The sequence below is a fragment of the Notamacropus eugenii genome, chromosome 2 (assembly GCF_028372415.1).
Source record: "Notamacropus eugenii isolate mMacEug1 chromosome 2, mMacEug1.pri_v2, whole genome shotgun sequence".
NCBI lineage: Eukaryota > Metazoa > Chordata > Mammalia > Diprotodontia > Macropodidae > Notamacropus > Notamacropus eugenii.
The window spans coordinates 478,450,899-478,467,290 of NC_092873.1; the positions used below are offsets into that span (position 1 = coordinate 478,450,899).

General features: G+C 37.0%; 1 protein-coding gene across 10 annotated transcripts in view; it reads right to left on the minus strand.

The window, feature by feature from the left end:
• The window catches only part of DCAF6 (DDB1 and CUL4 associated factor 6), a 160,891-nt gene that overhangs the window by 23,036 nt on the left and 121,463 nt on the right, over positions 1–16,392 (minus strand). For 7 of the 10 annotated variants that reach the window (XM_072648733.1, XM_072648732.1, XM_072648731.1 and 4 more), the window contains 3 exons: positions 10,360–10,493; positions 5,880–5,966; positions 5,112–5,427 (listed from right to left, as the gene is read on the minus strand). In XM_072648733.1, coding sequence (XP_072504834.1) covers positions 5,112–5,427; positions 5,880–5,966; positions 10,360–10,493 — 537 coding nt within the window. The remainder of the gene's footprint in view (positions 1–5,111; positions 5,428–5,879; positions 5,967–10,359; positions 10,494–16,392) is intronic. The other 3 variants (XM_072648734.1, XM_072648729.1, XM_072648727.1) reach the window with 1 other exon arrangement.

Genomic DNA, 16,392 nt, shown 5'->3' on the forward strand with positions numbered 1-16,392 from the left:
TCACTGATTTTCACAAAAAATGCCCATCTTGGCTGGTTGGGTAAGAATTCAAGGACTCATTCATCAGAGACAGACATGTTTGCAATGGATTTAAGTGTGTATTGATCTTTCTGAAAACATGGTTCCACATCTGACTTTTGTTATATAGAATTCTATGCAGCCCCCAGTCAATATCTAGCTGACCGTTCACTGCCTGCTACTTTTTAGCTGAAAACCACATGACCATCAATTACTACAGGAAACCTTAAAGGGTATCTTTTTGTAAGGGTTTGTAATTGTTTTCCTTTTGATATTGTCTGCTTATTTTTTTTATTTTCCACTTAAAAAGTCCCTTCCACGGACAAACTTCAGAGAGACCAGATGCCGAATCAACATTTTGGTTTCCAACATGTGAGTGAGGTATTTCACTATCGAGCATAACCTCGTCATTCTCTAAGATTTGTTTAATTTACTATAGAAAGTTCCAGGGCCATATTTGAGAGTTAATGGGAGCATTCCATTTAAAATCTCTATGTTAGTTGTTAAAGTCTTTTTTCTAAAACATTTTCTTCTCATGCTTGATCTTAGCAAAAAAAAAAAAAAATCTGGATCACATTTTCCCAATCAATTTAAAAGAATGAAAATTTGAATCTTGCTTTACATTTTAAGGGGCTGTTCTACCTTGATGGCACACATACAAAACTGGTGCAAAATTATGTTGTGAAAAAATGGTTTTGTTCCAAGTAACGTGAAGAGTTCTCAAAAAAGGTGGCGTAACTGTAGTTACTTAGAAACAGAAGCTTACACAACAGAAATATGTAGCAGTGGGTAACTGTTCATGATTATCAAAACATGTGTCTTATTCCTTACAGACCTCTCTGGCTTCTGCTTCTTGCCGGGTGGTGCTGGGAAGAAGCCTGTAAGACTTATGTGCTTTTACTGTGATTTTTCATTCAATCTGGAAAGTTCTACCTTGGGGAGGTGTCTTGAAGTCTTCCAAATTAAATTGTGGAAGTGAAAGTTTCTCAAAGAATAGTTTTGGAATCTTCTCTCCTTGGAAATAGAAACCTTGGAAGATTCTCTAATTGAACATATATTCATGAAGGTATTTTCTTGGTTTTTCTCCCTTCAGGGCAGAATTTAAGACACCTGTTCCTATTAATTTTGAAATGAAGCTGACTCACAGGATTTTTCTGGTGGAATACATATATATCAGAAAGTCATGAATATGTAGGTGCTCATGTTCACAAGTGGTTTTTGGAAAGGGGAGAGTTATAAAAAACTGCTTCTGATGGAAATTGTTAGAAGAAAGGTATTTCAGTATAATAATGTTAGCATTTCTTTTTTTGCCATAACGGAAGGCTTAAAAGTTGCATCACTGAAAGAAATACCCATTAGGACAATATTATGGACCTTATGAAATATTCTAGTTGAACAGATTTTAACACATAGTTTTAGAAGCTAAGGCTTATATTTAGTCTCAAAAAGAAACTGTTTGTTCAATGTCTGAATCCAAGTCTGCTTTTGTAAATTTTGGCTCAGTAGATGATAATGAATTGTGCAAATGTGGTAACTCCTAAGGAAAAGAAGCAGCGTCTAACGGTCATACCAGTCACTCCAACATTTCTTTTTATGTCTTTTAAGTTCAATGTTGCACTTATTTTAGATGTATTTTCCATGTGTTCTATAGTCTTCCATTAATTTTTAAGTTTCTTTGGGGTTTTGCTATTCTTCCTATTGATTACCCACCATTCTCTTAGAGAATCAATAAAGTTTTGGAGCCTTCACCTGAGAGGGTGACCTGGCATCAGAGAGCAACCAGAAAGGTAACTCCCTGCCCGCAGAGAATGACTAAATTTAGGGCCAGTCTTGAATCTATCCTGGTACATGTGCATGAACTGAGGTATGAGAAGGTGAGTCTGTTCAAGCACAGAATAATCCAAAATTGTCCCTAGTTTAGAGAATCATGTCAATAATGACTCACCATATACTGATGTACCTGTGTGTAAGGGCTCTAGGTGCCCTATAATAGAGGCGCTATAGACATTGAGGAGGGAAGCTTTGAACAAGAATGATAAATGAAAGAAGAGAATTTCCTGGAGCTGCTCTGTACTCAGATGGAAACTCAATAACTTTAAGGTGTGCAAAAATGAGGCAGAAAGCTCCCGTTTTTGGAGAGTGAACATAGGATTTCATTGGTATAGCAGTGTGACAAATGAAAAGTTGAGAGACATAGTTTCTGGATAATGAATAATTTTATTAATCATGCTAACAATAATTAATAAAAAGGGTCAGTTACACCCTCAAATGCCCAAGACCCCTCATGGAATCCACTCAATGCTTATATGCCTTTGGAAGAATGGGTGTTCTTCTGAGGGTGGCAATCAATTTTGATTAGTCAACAAACAATGAGAATGAATAGTGTAATGAGAGGTGGGCTTATTCTAATTAGGGTCTGGGAGAATGTGACTCTGATCACTCAGTTTTGGTCAAAGAGACTTACCTATATTCATAACATCCTGTCTAGGGTAATCTAGACAAAACGGGAATCCATTTTTACCCAGACCTATCTGAGTAACACAATGGGCCAGAATCCATCAATTTATCAAAGCTAAAATATCTTTACCTTTTGAACAGATCTGAGTTTTCCCTCTCATTATCAGCCCTGCAATTTAAAGGCTGTCTGAACACAACTTATATGTGCTAATTTCTGAATGATGAAGTGGAAAAGGGTAAAAACTTTAATTCCAATTCAACAATTGGTTATTAATACAAGAGAAATAATCATCTCTCAGCAATGAGGGAGAATAAAAGTTCTATCCACACACCTGGCTCCTAGCTCGCAGCTTAAAAGTCCAGGGAACCTAAGAGAGGCAAGAGGTGGGACTAGCATCCAAGTCTCCTGACTGCTATGGCAGCCTTGCCAGACTCTACTTTTGGATATCAGATTCCAGTCTTAAGAAATCAGCATTTCCTGGCTATACTATGCTGAGCAAATTATGTAACTTTTTAGTACCTAAATATTCCCATCTATAAAAATGAGAAGAACTGACTTAGCAAAAGTGTTAGAAATACTAGCAAGATACTAACGTGATTTTTTGCAAGCAGGGGTTTGAGAATCAGAAGATCTAGATATTTCAGTCCTTAGCTTTGTCTTTTTTAATATATACATACAAACAAACATTTACATACAAGTGTGTATATATACTTGTGTGTATACATATTTACACACACTCGTGTAAACATGGAAAAGTCCAATCTCTCTGGGACTATTTCTTCAAAATGAGGGAGCTGGGCTACATGGACTCCAATGTCCCTTCTAGCTTTAAAGTTTTACAATTCTATAACTTTTACCTGTTAGAAAGACACTTATTTAAAAAAAAAAAACTTAGTGGATGTATACTATAACCTACCATAAATGCTGAATTTCAAATCTGTTTTTGCCATAACTTTGTTATCAGTCCTTGGCCATCAGTATCAATGATCTTTTAATAAATGAACACTAGTGATATATACAGAAGCAAAAGATGGTCAAAAGGTCAAAAGATGATGGGCTGGGAACCCAAAGATCTGGTTTCTGTGTGACCTCAGATAAGTCACTTAACCTCTTGGGGCTTGTTTCCTCACCTATAAAATGAGAGCCCTGGACACAATGATCCTTAAAACATATTTCCATGCTAAGTTCTAAAGATTTGATCCTATTGTTAGATGATGTCTGACTGCATGATTTTCTCTTTTACTTAAGTTAACCATATTAAAAGTCTGTTTCTTTAATTTGATCTTTAGAAACCATCAATATTTCTTAAAATATTAATTTCAGTTTTAGTCTTTGTACACCTTGAAACCTCCTCTGATGCCAACTAGCTAAGGAAGGCCGAAATATGAAAAGAAAAGGGAATTGCTGTTTCTCTACAAAAGTGGCAATGTGGGTGCTAAGCACCAGTGAGAGGCAATAAAGAGGATGATGAGTAATCTGCCTAGGCCAGATCATGGGGTAAGAAGAAATCCTTAGTGTGAAAATACTTGGTGCTCTCCAGCCAGACTTTATTCAACCATGACCAAAGGGAGGCCAGAATTCTTTTCCTCTTAGGAACCCCCAAGGAAAATAATGTATGGTGTCTTTTGGAACTTGGGTTCCTGGTGCTTCTGCTGTAACTTGTTTCCCTGGCTCTTTCCATTTTGGAGCCTCATGATGTCTGCTAAGTATTAAAATGAAATGGATTAAGTGCTCAATGAAAGGTCACTTTTTTCATTACATGTTGAGTTAAAAGTCTGAATATTTTACTCAACTGGAGGCTCCTCCTAGACATTTGAACTGATGAAATTTCATCGCTGCTTAAAACTACAACCTGAAAGAGAAAACTCACTTCTTTGAGAAAGAAGGGGGAGAGAAATGTTGGCTTGGATGGTGTTATCTGCAAAAGCTTTTTTCTAAAAGAGCAAGATAATGATAAATTTAAATGATCTACCAAATACAGAATGAGAAAAACAACAAGTTCTTTCAAAAACATAACCTTCTGATCTCATTAAATTAGCAGGTGAGGAGTGCTGAAAAGGGACTGCAGTAATTTCATTCCTTCTTTACAAGTTTTCAGTTAATGAGCAGTATTTCCCCTGCTTCTAAATTGAGCCACTGAGTTCAACAGGAACTAGAGATAAAAATACTGTTACTCATACAGAAAAATACATGCAAAGTCTCCTCAATTAATAGTCACTCGAGAAGTGGTATAAATGTGGTGACAGATGTGTTCTACAAAGTTGGCTACTCCACTTGTAATATGAGCTAAATATAAGCTCAGTGCTCTACATAGCCAACCCTCTGCCACAGTCTACCTTTGTTTTCCTGTCTAAGCTTAGACCCAGGCTCATGGCTAGAGTTTTGCATCAATGAGAAAATTCTACTCACCTCTTAAAGATATTTCCCCAAAGAATATGGTATATAAATCATTTTTAGTTTTAAAAAGAAAATAGAGATTTATGTTAATTAGGCAATCTGTATCCTCTTGGGGAAAGCAAGTCAAGTATCAAGAAGTTTAGACCTCTCTTTTGCAATAATTTTAGAAGATCTATCGAGTTTCAAATAATGGCCTATGAGTGACATGCATATAATCAAAACTGAATTGATTACTGACCTATGCCCTGGTCCTGTTCGATATCTTGCACCTGGGATTAGGACTGGCTCATCGTCACTGTCATCAGTTTCTTGGAAAGTGGAGCCCCGAGTCAATGTTTCTTCATGAATAAGCGACCCTGTGGGTTCGGTCTGGGTCTGGGGCTCATCATGTGTGCCCTCTGCATGGGCAGGTCCCTCCAGGCTGGACTGATCTGAAGGGTCCTGCTCCTGGCATTTTTCCTCTGGAGAAGATTCTTCTGGAACTTTGCAAGAGTTGTCAAGGTTGGGGTCATTCTTTTCTTCTGAGCTGCATCCCAGAGGCTCAGAGACTATATCTGATTGTGATCAGAAAATGGTGTGTGATCAGTTAATCATTTAGCTATCACTAATGATTTGACCTGATTTCAAAGTTGTCATGGTAATGGAAAATATACATTTTCAATGGACATTTACTTTGTTTCCATTTCTTTGTTACCAGAGAAATTGCTACTTTTGTATATATAGGGCCATCCCCTTGTCTTTCCACCTTCATGGGTATATGCCAGGTAGTGACATCAGTGGGTTAAAAGGTACACATCATTTAATTACTTATCTATTAGGATTCCAAATTATTTGAAAATGAATACATCTTTTCATCACTCTGAGTCTTCCTTTTTGAAGAGCGCAGTTAATCCATCTATCCTGAAATATTCTTGAAAAGAACTTTTGGCTTCGAAAATACTTGTACTAATTATAGTTTTCATTCCCCATTGAGAGGCAATTGTCTAAAAAGAACAATGCAGCCTACCTGTATCTGTGGGATTTTGAACTGTTTCTTCTGAGTATTTGCATTCCTGAGTCTTTGTGGTCTCCTCTGATGACTCTTCAGGAGCTACTGGAATGGAAACATTTAACCATTAATTTGTAAGTAGTTTATAAAAGCAGGCACCAACTTTTTAAACCTCTGAACCCTGCCTTTTTTAAGGTTTATCCTCCATAATTTTCTGTTCCAATTTTGCTTTTTTCCTCTTTCCTTATGCTTAAAGACCACTAAACTTTGCCTAATACTGGCTCAGTGACCATGAAGTTTTGTTTCAGGGATTCACTTGCTTATCTGGGGAAAAAAGTCTTTCTGGTTCTTAAATGGACATCAGCTCACCAGTCAGTCATCTTAGGTGATTCTCAAATGCTCTTGCACCACTTCAGTGATGGCTCCCTCCCTTAGGGAATGGTTACTGTGCCTTCCTTCAAGCTACTTTGTATTTATTTACCTGAGTATGCTTTGGGTACATACTGTATTCCTGCTCCCTCCCTTTCACCTCCAATTACTCTATAAAATAGAAGCCCCACAAGGTTGAAGTTGTCTTCATTTTTGTCTCTGTATCTCAAAAATTTAACGTGGTGTCTTGTAGACATTTAATGTTTGCTACATTGAATTGGGTAGATGTTCCTGGTACACCCCACCAATTAGCTAGAAATGGAATTCAGAGCAATGTTCATTGAAATGTAGAACATCCCCAAATCTCAATGCAGATTTAAAACGACTTCTTGTTGTCCAGTCACTCAGTAGTGTTAGACTCTGTGACCCTGTGAACCATATCTGCCAAAACGGTCCATGGGGTTTTCTTGGCAAAGATAATGGAGTGGTTTGCTTTTTCCTTCTCCAGTGAATTAAGGCAAACAGAGGTTAAGTGACTTGCTCAGGGTCACACAGCTGCTAAGTGTCTGAGGCCAGATTTGAACTTAGGTCTTCCTGACTCTAGGTCCAGAACTTTATCCATTAAGCCCCAGTATTCCCAGACAATCTCCCATCTAAGTCTGAAGTAGACTCAACACTGCTTAGCTCCTGAGATCACACAAGATCAGGGGCATTCAGGGTGGTTGTGGAGCTACTAAATTAAAATTGCATTAACACTTTGGAGATTATCTTGGATTCTAGAAAAAGGTCCAGAAAAATATGTATAATCTTAAGTGGCTTTCTATAGTAGCCTTCTACTGGATGTTGAGTAAGACAATACGTATTCTAGTTCTAATTCTGTCCTTTAGAATCTATATGGCCTTCACCAAACCACAGGGCGTCTCTAAGCCCCAGGTTCTACCTCCTCAGTCTTGAATTTCTCAAAGGGTCATTGAGAAGCTCAAACAAAATGTTTATAAAAGCACCTTGAAGATGAGATCTAAAAAACAGCACAATCTCCTCTACCTTTCCTCACTGAGCACTTCCTGGGCTCTCCTTCTTCCCCCTTCCCTCCCTCTCCCCTTGCCACTGTCCCATATTTTTCTTCCCTTCCTCTGCCAAGCACCTTAAAAAAGCCATCTCCAATCAGGCTCCACCTATTCTCTTTTGTTCACTTCTTTGACCTCACGACTCAATGAAATGGCTCCTTCCAAAGTTATCAGTGATGGCTGATGACTTTTTCTCAATCTTTATCTTCCTTGGCCTCACCATAGCACGGGAGGCTCATGACTAGTCTCTTTCTGGATGCCCCTTCTCCTGCTTCTCCCTGTAGCTGTCTGACCATCAGTCTCCCCTGCTGGTTCATGATCCATATTCTTCGACCCCACTGTGAATGTTGCACAAGGCTTTCTCCTGGGCCCACATCTCTTCTCTCTTTACACTCTGCAGGTGACCTGATATGCTCCCATGGGTTCAATGATCAGTCCTATACAAGTGACTTCTAACTCTAGCTGTCTAATTCCAGTCTCTGTCCTGAGTTCTACTCACATATTACCAACTCCTTTTGCATATTTCAATATTTCAATCTCCCCTACTCTCCTCTCACACAGTGACCACTCTGGTTTAGAGCCTTGTCACCTCTTGTCTGGTTAGTGCTATGGCCTCCTTCTTGGTCTCTCCCCTCTCAAATTTGTCCTCCACGCAGCTGGTAAGCTTGTACTCCTAAAGCATAGGTCTGCCCATCTCACTTCCCAGCTCAGTAAACTCCAGTGGCCTCCATTACCTTTAGGATAAAATACAAATTCTGACTTGGGATTTAAAGCCCTTTATAATCTGGCTCCAAATTACCTCTCTAATGTATATTACCCCTTTTCACATTCTACTGGATGGCTTACTAGTTGTTCTCCATGCCCAACATCCCATCCCCCATCTCCATGACTGACACAATCCCTCTTGAACCTTACCTCTCACAATCCTAATTGCCTTCAAAGCTCAACTCAAACACCACCTCCTACAGGAGAGCTGTCCTGATTTCCCTCTCCTTCCCTGGGTGCTGGTACTTTCCCCCTAAATTACATTTGTTTTGTATATGCCTGAATGAAGTGAATGAATGAAAACACACTTATTAAGCACTGACTATATCCCAAGCACTGGGGGAACAAACAGAAAAAGCCAGATAGTCCTTGTTCTCAAGGAGCAATGGCCGTGTTGTTTCTCTTGATAAAACGTAAGATGTAGTTTCGATTTTATCTTTATGTCTCCCAAACCTAGCACAGTACAGAGCAAATACTTAACAAATCCTTGATGATTTGAGTATTACTGGTAACATAAGAGCCAATGGGATATACTAGGAGGTTCTGGGTTTTTTAGCTCCCCATTAACTTGAAACTTACAATCATGGACATTTTTCAAAAGAAATGTACACACCTGAGTCATAACTATATACATGGTGCAACAGTTATAACTGTTTGATCTCATTTTGTTCCCTTTCTCACTTGATGTGAGAAGGGTCTATGCAGATGTTAAGGAGCCCTGATGAAGAGCGATCAGGAGGCTTTCGCAGGCATTCTTCCTAGATCACACCGTAATTTATTTAAAGACAACTTCTATAAAGTCCAAACAAAGGAATTTTCTGGTGAAAAGTAAGGGTAGTCATATTTATTTAGTATTTTTGGATTTAAGTACTTTTCCTGAAGTGACTATGAGGTAGAGAGTAGAGTTATTACTAAGGGCACACACACACACACACACACACACACACACACACACACACACATCTCACCCCACCTAACACCCCCAGAAAAGAAATGATTTGTTTAGGTTCTACAGCTAATTGGGGTGAGATCCTCTGTTTAAACCTAGGTCTCCTCTAATGCTATGTTCCTCATACTTTCTACTGCACCATTGTCTCTTTGTCTCTCTTTCTCTTCTACTGAGGGTATGATTCTTCATGGCTATGACTCATGGAACTCCACAATCTCAGAATAATTCAAATTATAAACAACCGAAAGGGCAATGGAAATTTGCATCGTGGGTGTATAAGTAGGCTGCAACATGTTACCAATGACAATTTGTGTGACAGCAGCAGAATAAAATGTTTTTGAGGACGCATATGCTTGGAAAAGGATGTGGGCTGGTCACTTAGGAAGAATAAGAAACCATAGATGAGCAGCCAGAGTAATTCATGTAATGGAACTAAGCTTTGTTAACTGAACCTACAAAATGGGATGCATTATCATTTGCCTGCCTCACAAGGTTGTGAGCAAGGTGCTCTGTAGATGATAAAATGTTACACAAATGTAAATTATTATTACTAAAAGAACAAAAGAAAGGTTCCAGAATGTTGTATAGGTTTGATATGGCTTATTCATAAGGAAACACAGGGAAAAATTGTAGGTTGGATGGGGGAATCCAATATAGATCAGTGGAAATTTTCCTGAAACTGATGACATCATGAATCTACCAATTATTACTTTAAAAAGTAGAAAAAGTATTTACTGAAAAACAGGTCCAGAAGTAGTAAAATTATTACCTAATAGTGGGACCAAAAGGAAGGACAGTTTGGTTCCCTCTATGACAAAGACAATACTTACTGGAATTTATGGTAAGAATGAAGGTGTTACCAGCAGTCTTGAACAGGCTGTCACATACAGTCAGCAATAACTGATAGCGTGACAACAGAGGGAGATGGTGTGCCTCCAGATCATCAGGCTCTCCAATGTGGGTAACTTGCAGGAATCATGTATATTCTTGCCACCACAGCATACCCTTAGACAGCCACCAACAGCTACAGGGGCTAATTCGATGGATCCAAACTCACATTAACTTAGAAAAGCATAAAGTAACATAATCTAAGGTCTGCTGTATTTTTATTTATGCTGATCAGCACTTCCCAATGACATTTTAGTCTATCTCCAGCCCTACAAACACTCTGCACCTCGGTGTTCCTCCTCTCCTCTAAGCAAGAAAGGACCTGGGCAGATGGGAGAAGTCTCAGAAGTTGTGAGTCTGCTTTCCCTCAACCTCAGGTATGACCAAATGACTTGAGGCCCAACTTCCCCACTCTATGACTTCGCTGAAAACTTTTAGGACAACAGAAAACAATTCTTACTGGCTTCAGCGCCTGGAGGCTGTGGTTGTGGCTGCGTCTGTGTCTGTGAGGGGCTTGAGAGGCCTCGAGACGCATCCTGTTCCTCCGGTTTGCTGTGGCTCCCACTTCCTCTAGAACTTGAGGCGGTGCTGCTCCTGCCCCCAGAAGAAACCATGAGTGACTCAAAGGAATGGGTTTATAAAGTATGGGGTACTTTTAGAATCATTTTTAATGCAAGTGACAAGCGAAACCAGAGGTGTGGACTATAACTGCAAAAAAAGACTCCATTTTTAAACTGGGTTTATAAAGGGTAAATTTTCCAAACTTACTTTTGAGACTAAATTCTATGATCTAAGCCAATAGCAACAAGAAATAACATAAGTTATCATAATATTCCCTTCCCCCTGTAACTAACTCCCCTGTCGAATTTGGATGACTACATTCCTGGAACCTGTTTTAAAAAAAGAATCAAATACTAGTTCTTGTGTTTTTATTGGTATTAATGCCTAGATGCATCTTTACTGAATTTGTACATAAAACAATTGTATCATTTTTCTCCCTTTTCCTGCCCCTGGCAAACGGTTCAACCTATGCATTATTCCTTTGATGTTACAGACTAAAAATCACACCTGATCAGTCTTTGCTGTTCTAGGCTGAAGAGTCCCACTGTTTTGAGTCAATCTGGGCACAGAAGCCCTTGACGTAAGTGCCCTTCTCAGGACCCTCCTCCAACTTGACTACGTTTATCTTGAGATGTGACAACCCGGACTACACCAAGCATTTGAGTTGTAACTTCATCATACTTTTAGGGAAGGAGAGGATAAGGTTCACTATTTTATTACAAATATTCTTGTTCTACATCTGGTATTAAGGGAGCCACATTATGCTTGAGAATAAAATGAAATATTCCAAAATAATTTGATAATGGATAAGATACAGAAATTTTTTCCTATGTTGGGGAATCAATGTGAATGGACAAAAACAGCACAATGATCTTAAAGACAACTAAAGAACATATATCTTAGTACAAAACTGTTGTTTTAATTTTTTGTCAAGCTGTTGTACAAAAGATTTTCAATGTCAAAGTTAATGTGTTATGTCTATATTAATGAAGAACCCTCCTCCAAATATTAAGCTGAATTAGAGATCTAAGTCAAATACTCAGGTGTCAATCACGTCTGCACATCACTTTTATGATTCATTTCACAGTATCCTTTAGTGTCCTTCCTATTTTAGGGCATTTACAAATCAAGAAAGAGTCCAAGATATTCCATGCACATCACGTGCTGTTGATGTAGTACCCTTTCTAACCTCCCTGAGTGTAGGCTTCTATTATTACCTGGGGAGGGCTATTAGCTTTCAATTTCTGACTCTTGTAAACTAAAATTTGGGAATGTTTCCTCCATTATCAGACACTTCTGAGCTTTTCCCTTTGGGAAATCAATGCTGTGTGTTATTCTCAAATCTAGGCTAACCAACAGCTCAGCATGAAGAGAAATAAGAAAATGATTTTGGAAATAATTTCAAGGCATCACTTACACAATTAGTATTATTACTAAGGTAATTCATAAATAAATTCATATATTCAAAATTCATAAATGAATTTTGCACATATAGGAAGTTTACTTGTTTAAGTGTCAAAATTTTGGTTACTTTGTTTTTAATGGAATCTTTCTTAAAATATTCAATACTTCTTTTGGCTTTAAATATGTTCAATATAATTTAACCTTTTCTTGGTGACCTGAGTCATCAATTTGGGCATCAATTATTGTACTCAGAGCTTAGAAAGCATATGATCTCCTTTTCTTCTAGTTTTTTGCAGTATGGTTTTTAATATTAAGGTCACATATTCTTATGTGGAATATGGTATAAGGTGTTGATCTAATCCTAATTTCTGCCAGATGGCTTTCCAGGTTCTCAGAAGTTTTTATGAAAATAAGGAGTTTTTTTCCTAAATAATTCCTATTTTCTGGTTTATTGAACACTGGGTTATTAAGTTCCATTGTTTCTGATTCTCCCTTGTCAAGTCTGTTCCATTGATCTACCTCTCCAATTTTAACCCGTATCAGATGATTTTGATAACTACTGTTTTATACTACAGTTTGAGGTCTGGAAGTGCTATTTCCCCTTAACCTCTACCTCTTTTCATTATTTCCTTTGAGGATCTAGATATTTTATTTTTTTTCAAATGGCCTGCTATTACTTTATCAAGACAATAGTAAGAAAGGAAATTCCATTCCAATTAACTACAAAATGCATAAAATATCTGAGGACCAATTTTCAAAGCACACAAAATATGTATATATATTCAATCACAAAGAGTGGATATCTTTGTTTTCCTCCTATAATTACTTAGAAAGGTTCTAATATATACACAATATATATAAGGTGCTTGCTCTTGGTGTTAGAAATACTTTTCATAATATTAAAAAGAGGTCCCTCAAAGCCTTATAGATGGGGTTTTCAACATAAATAAGGACTGAACTTTATCAAAGACCTTTTCTGCATCTACTAGGGAGATAATCCTGTGGTTTTGGATGTTTTTATTTTTAACTGAACCATCTTTTCATTCATTCTTGACATATAAATCCATCTTGGTCATGAAAAGTCTCTATAGTCTGACAACATTTATTTAAAAATATTTCAGTTGGTATTCCTTAATCATATTGGTCTATGGTTCTCCTGTATTTATCCCTTCCTGGTTTAGGTTTTAGGACTACATACTGTCGCATAAAAGGAATCTGGCAGGATTTTTGTTTTAGAATAATTTGGGCAGAATTATTACTAACTGTTTTTTTAAAAGTTTAATAGAATTGTCTCATAAATCCATCAAGGTCAGGATTTTTCTTCAGTAATTCTGATATTTATTTTTATTATGTCTGGTTTTGTTGTGATTTCACCTTGTTCATTTGCTATTTTGTCGATTTGATTTTCTGCCTTTTAATCAGACTAGCTAAAGCTTTATTAATTTTGTTATCCTTTTCATAGAAACAGCTTTTAGTTTTATCATTTCTAGAGGTTTTTGTTTCCAGTTTATCTCTTTCCTGTCTAATTTTTAATAACTCCTCTTTTACGCTTATTTTAGGTTTGCTTATTTGTTAACTTCCTAATTTTTAAATTCTTTAATTCTTTTCTTTTTTCTACACTGATAATATATGTTTGTAGGGATATGATTTTTCCTTAAGGACTCCTTTAGCTGTGTCACAAATATTTCAGTATTTTGTTTCATCACTGTAATTTTCTTTCATCTAGTTATTGTTTCTGATTTGTTCTTTGACCCACTCATTATTGAGGATTTTCATTTTTAAGTTTTCATTCGGGTATGTGTCTTTTATTTGTGCTTCCTGAACTTATTATTATTATTTTTATTTTGCTATGGCATACAAATGACATGTTTATTATTTCTGCCTTTTTACATTTACTTGCAATGTGATGTTGAAAAAAAAATTTTTTACAGTTTCATTTAGAAGTCACTATAAGTCTTTTAGTTCGAGAGTCTCCAGTAAATTGCCCAATTTTATTTTTGCCTTTTATCTTTCTGTTAGACTTATCCAAAGCTGAGAGAGGGACAGTGAGTCTTTTTGTTGCTCAAGCTGATTTTTCTTTTATGAATTTAAATGCTAAGCATCTGGAGCAAGTAAGTTTAATATTGATATTGGCTTGTTGTCTATAATTCCTTTTGGCAAAATGTAGTTTCCTTGTTAATTCCTTTTTATTTTGTGAATATTTGTTTTTACTTTGTTGACTGCATGATTGTAACTCATATTTTTCAGGATTCACCTGATGAATAATAAGCTCCAGTTCTTTGTTTGCATGTCTTTGCTTTACAGATGTGTTTCTTGTAAGCATCACATTGTTGGTTTGGTTTCGTTATTCTACCTGCCACTCTTTTTCAACTTAATGGATTATTTAATGCATTCATATTTAAAGTGATGAGTTGGGTTTATATTCTTCTCCATGTGTCTCTAACATTTTTTTCTCTCCAAAATAGGACCCCCCCCACCTGTAAAGATGGTATTTTGTTTCTTCAAATTATTTTATCTTAATGTATTTTAAAGCAACCCTGCGCCCACAGGCTCTCTTCCCTCCCCCTCAGTCCCCTTTCTTATTCTTTCCCCTAGATTTGTTGAACTTACTCATTAACTCCTTTTTCTTTTTTTCTTTTATCTGTAGTGATTTAATGCCTCCTCTCTTTTTGGAGTCAAATAAAATCCCCTTATATTTTTATCTTCTGTGTCTTTTCCTAAGAAGGATTTCTTGCCCTCTAGATATTTATTCTCTAATTCATGGCACTAATACTGTTAAGCCCCATATTACTTAAGAAATTAAAGCTTTTAAGGTTACCTATTTTGGGTTCCCTCTGCTAAAAAAGTTTCTAAGTTATTGCTTTGTACATTTTATCCCCTGACACTTTTTTTCTGTTGTACCTTACCACACCTCCTACAAGGTACCCATCTGCCCTTACAGAACATCTTTCTTCCTCCACAAGAGCATTCATCAGTACTTTCTCCTAACTCTGAAAAAAAAAATCTTTCCCTTTCTTTTCCCTTTAGTATCCTCTATTATGGAGATAGCTCAAATTGCTTTATCTATTCATCATCTAACTCCCATTCTGCAGAGTTTTGAAAAGTTGTAAGGGCCAAATAAAATGTCTAGCCCCTCATCTCGATCACATGACCCAGAAGTTAAGTGATTTTTTTAAATAAGAAATCAACTCTTTTCATTAACTGATACCAAGGTAAAGATGATGGCATAAAATACAGAAAAGCAACTAGAATAAAAACATTCTGAGTTACAATCTAGGTTTAAAGATCAAGAGTCATGACTTTCACACTAGCTTAAATACATTTAAAAATGTCATAAGAACCTAAGAGGAGTTGTTTAAAAAATTTTCATTAATACTGGATTTTAACATCTTTTATCACAGGAGCTTATGCATGTACATGCACATACACTAGACCTTAAAAGCCCATGGACAGGCCGCTGACACAGAATAAAATAACGTCTTCTGTTGCTACACCATGATATAGTAGAAAACCTGAAGACTGTCTAGCTAAGTGATACAGTGGCGCTCTGGCGAGAACCCTGCCTGCATTATCCAAACCATTGACTTAAAAATCCAGAGAGAAAATTCTGAGGTGAAGAAATATGGAATCTCTAGAAATGGTCAATATCTATGTCATCATAAACTATTTGAAAATTTTAAAGGAGGGAATTTAGAGCTGCACAAGAATGTGGCAGCTAAAGGAATCTTATACTATTATCGCTGATCTTTCTTTGGTCACATCTAGGAAGCTTCTTTTCTTCCTTAAAGTTGAATACCAGAATTATTCCTTCATTAAATATGTCAAAAATTTCAAAGATTTGTCAGTGAAGGTATATTTTCCCCTCTCATTGATGAAGATTTCAACTCTTGCATCTTTTAGAAGATAGTCTGTGAGTCGCTGTGGCTGAAAAATTCATTGACCTGTGGTCAATCTGATGAGAAGCCTCTCTGAACTTGGGTAGGGTAGTCCCTGGACAAAAGACATTCAGGGTAGCATTTGGCCAGTACTGGAAGGCCTTCCCATTTGGTAGGACCTGCCAGAGCTTGTGCTCCCCTGCATAGCCTTTGAGAGAAACTTCTCCATCATAGTAACTATATTATGCCATAGTACAATCACTGTTGTTCAAAATACTTAAATACAATTGAATACGTGTTCAGCACTTTATTTGAAAGGTATTGTGGCAGGCACCGTTAAGTATACAAATATGAGTAAGGTGGGATTCCTGTCCTCAAGGAGTTTCTCGTCAGGTAGAAGGGGCAAAAGAAATAATTACATAGCACAAGATAAGCTATTAAAAATGTCATTAAAAAGGCACAAAAAAGTACAATGGATAGTTATGGGAAGAAAAATAACATCTGATTACAAGAATTCCAGACAGCTCCATAAAGGAGGTAGCATTTTAGCTAGGTATGGTGTGATTTTGACAAGTATGTATTTGGGGAGGGAAGGAATTTTAGGTTGAGAGAACAGGCTGAGCAAAGGTACAAAGGCAGGAAATTATTGGACA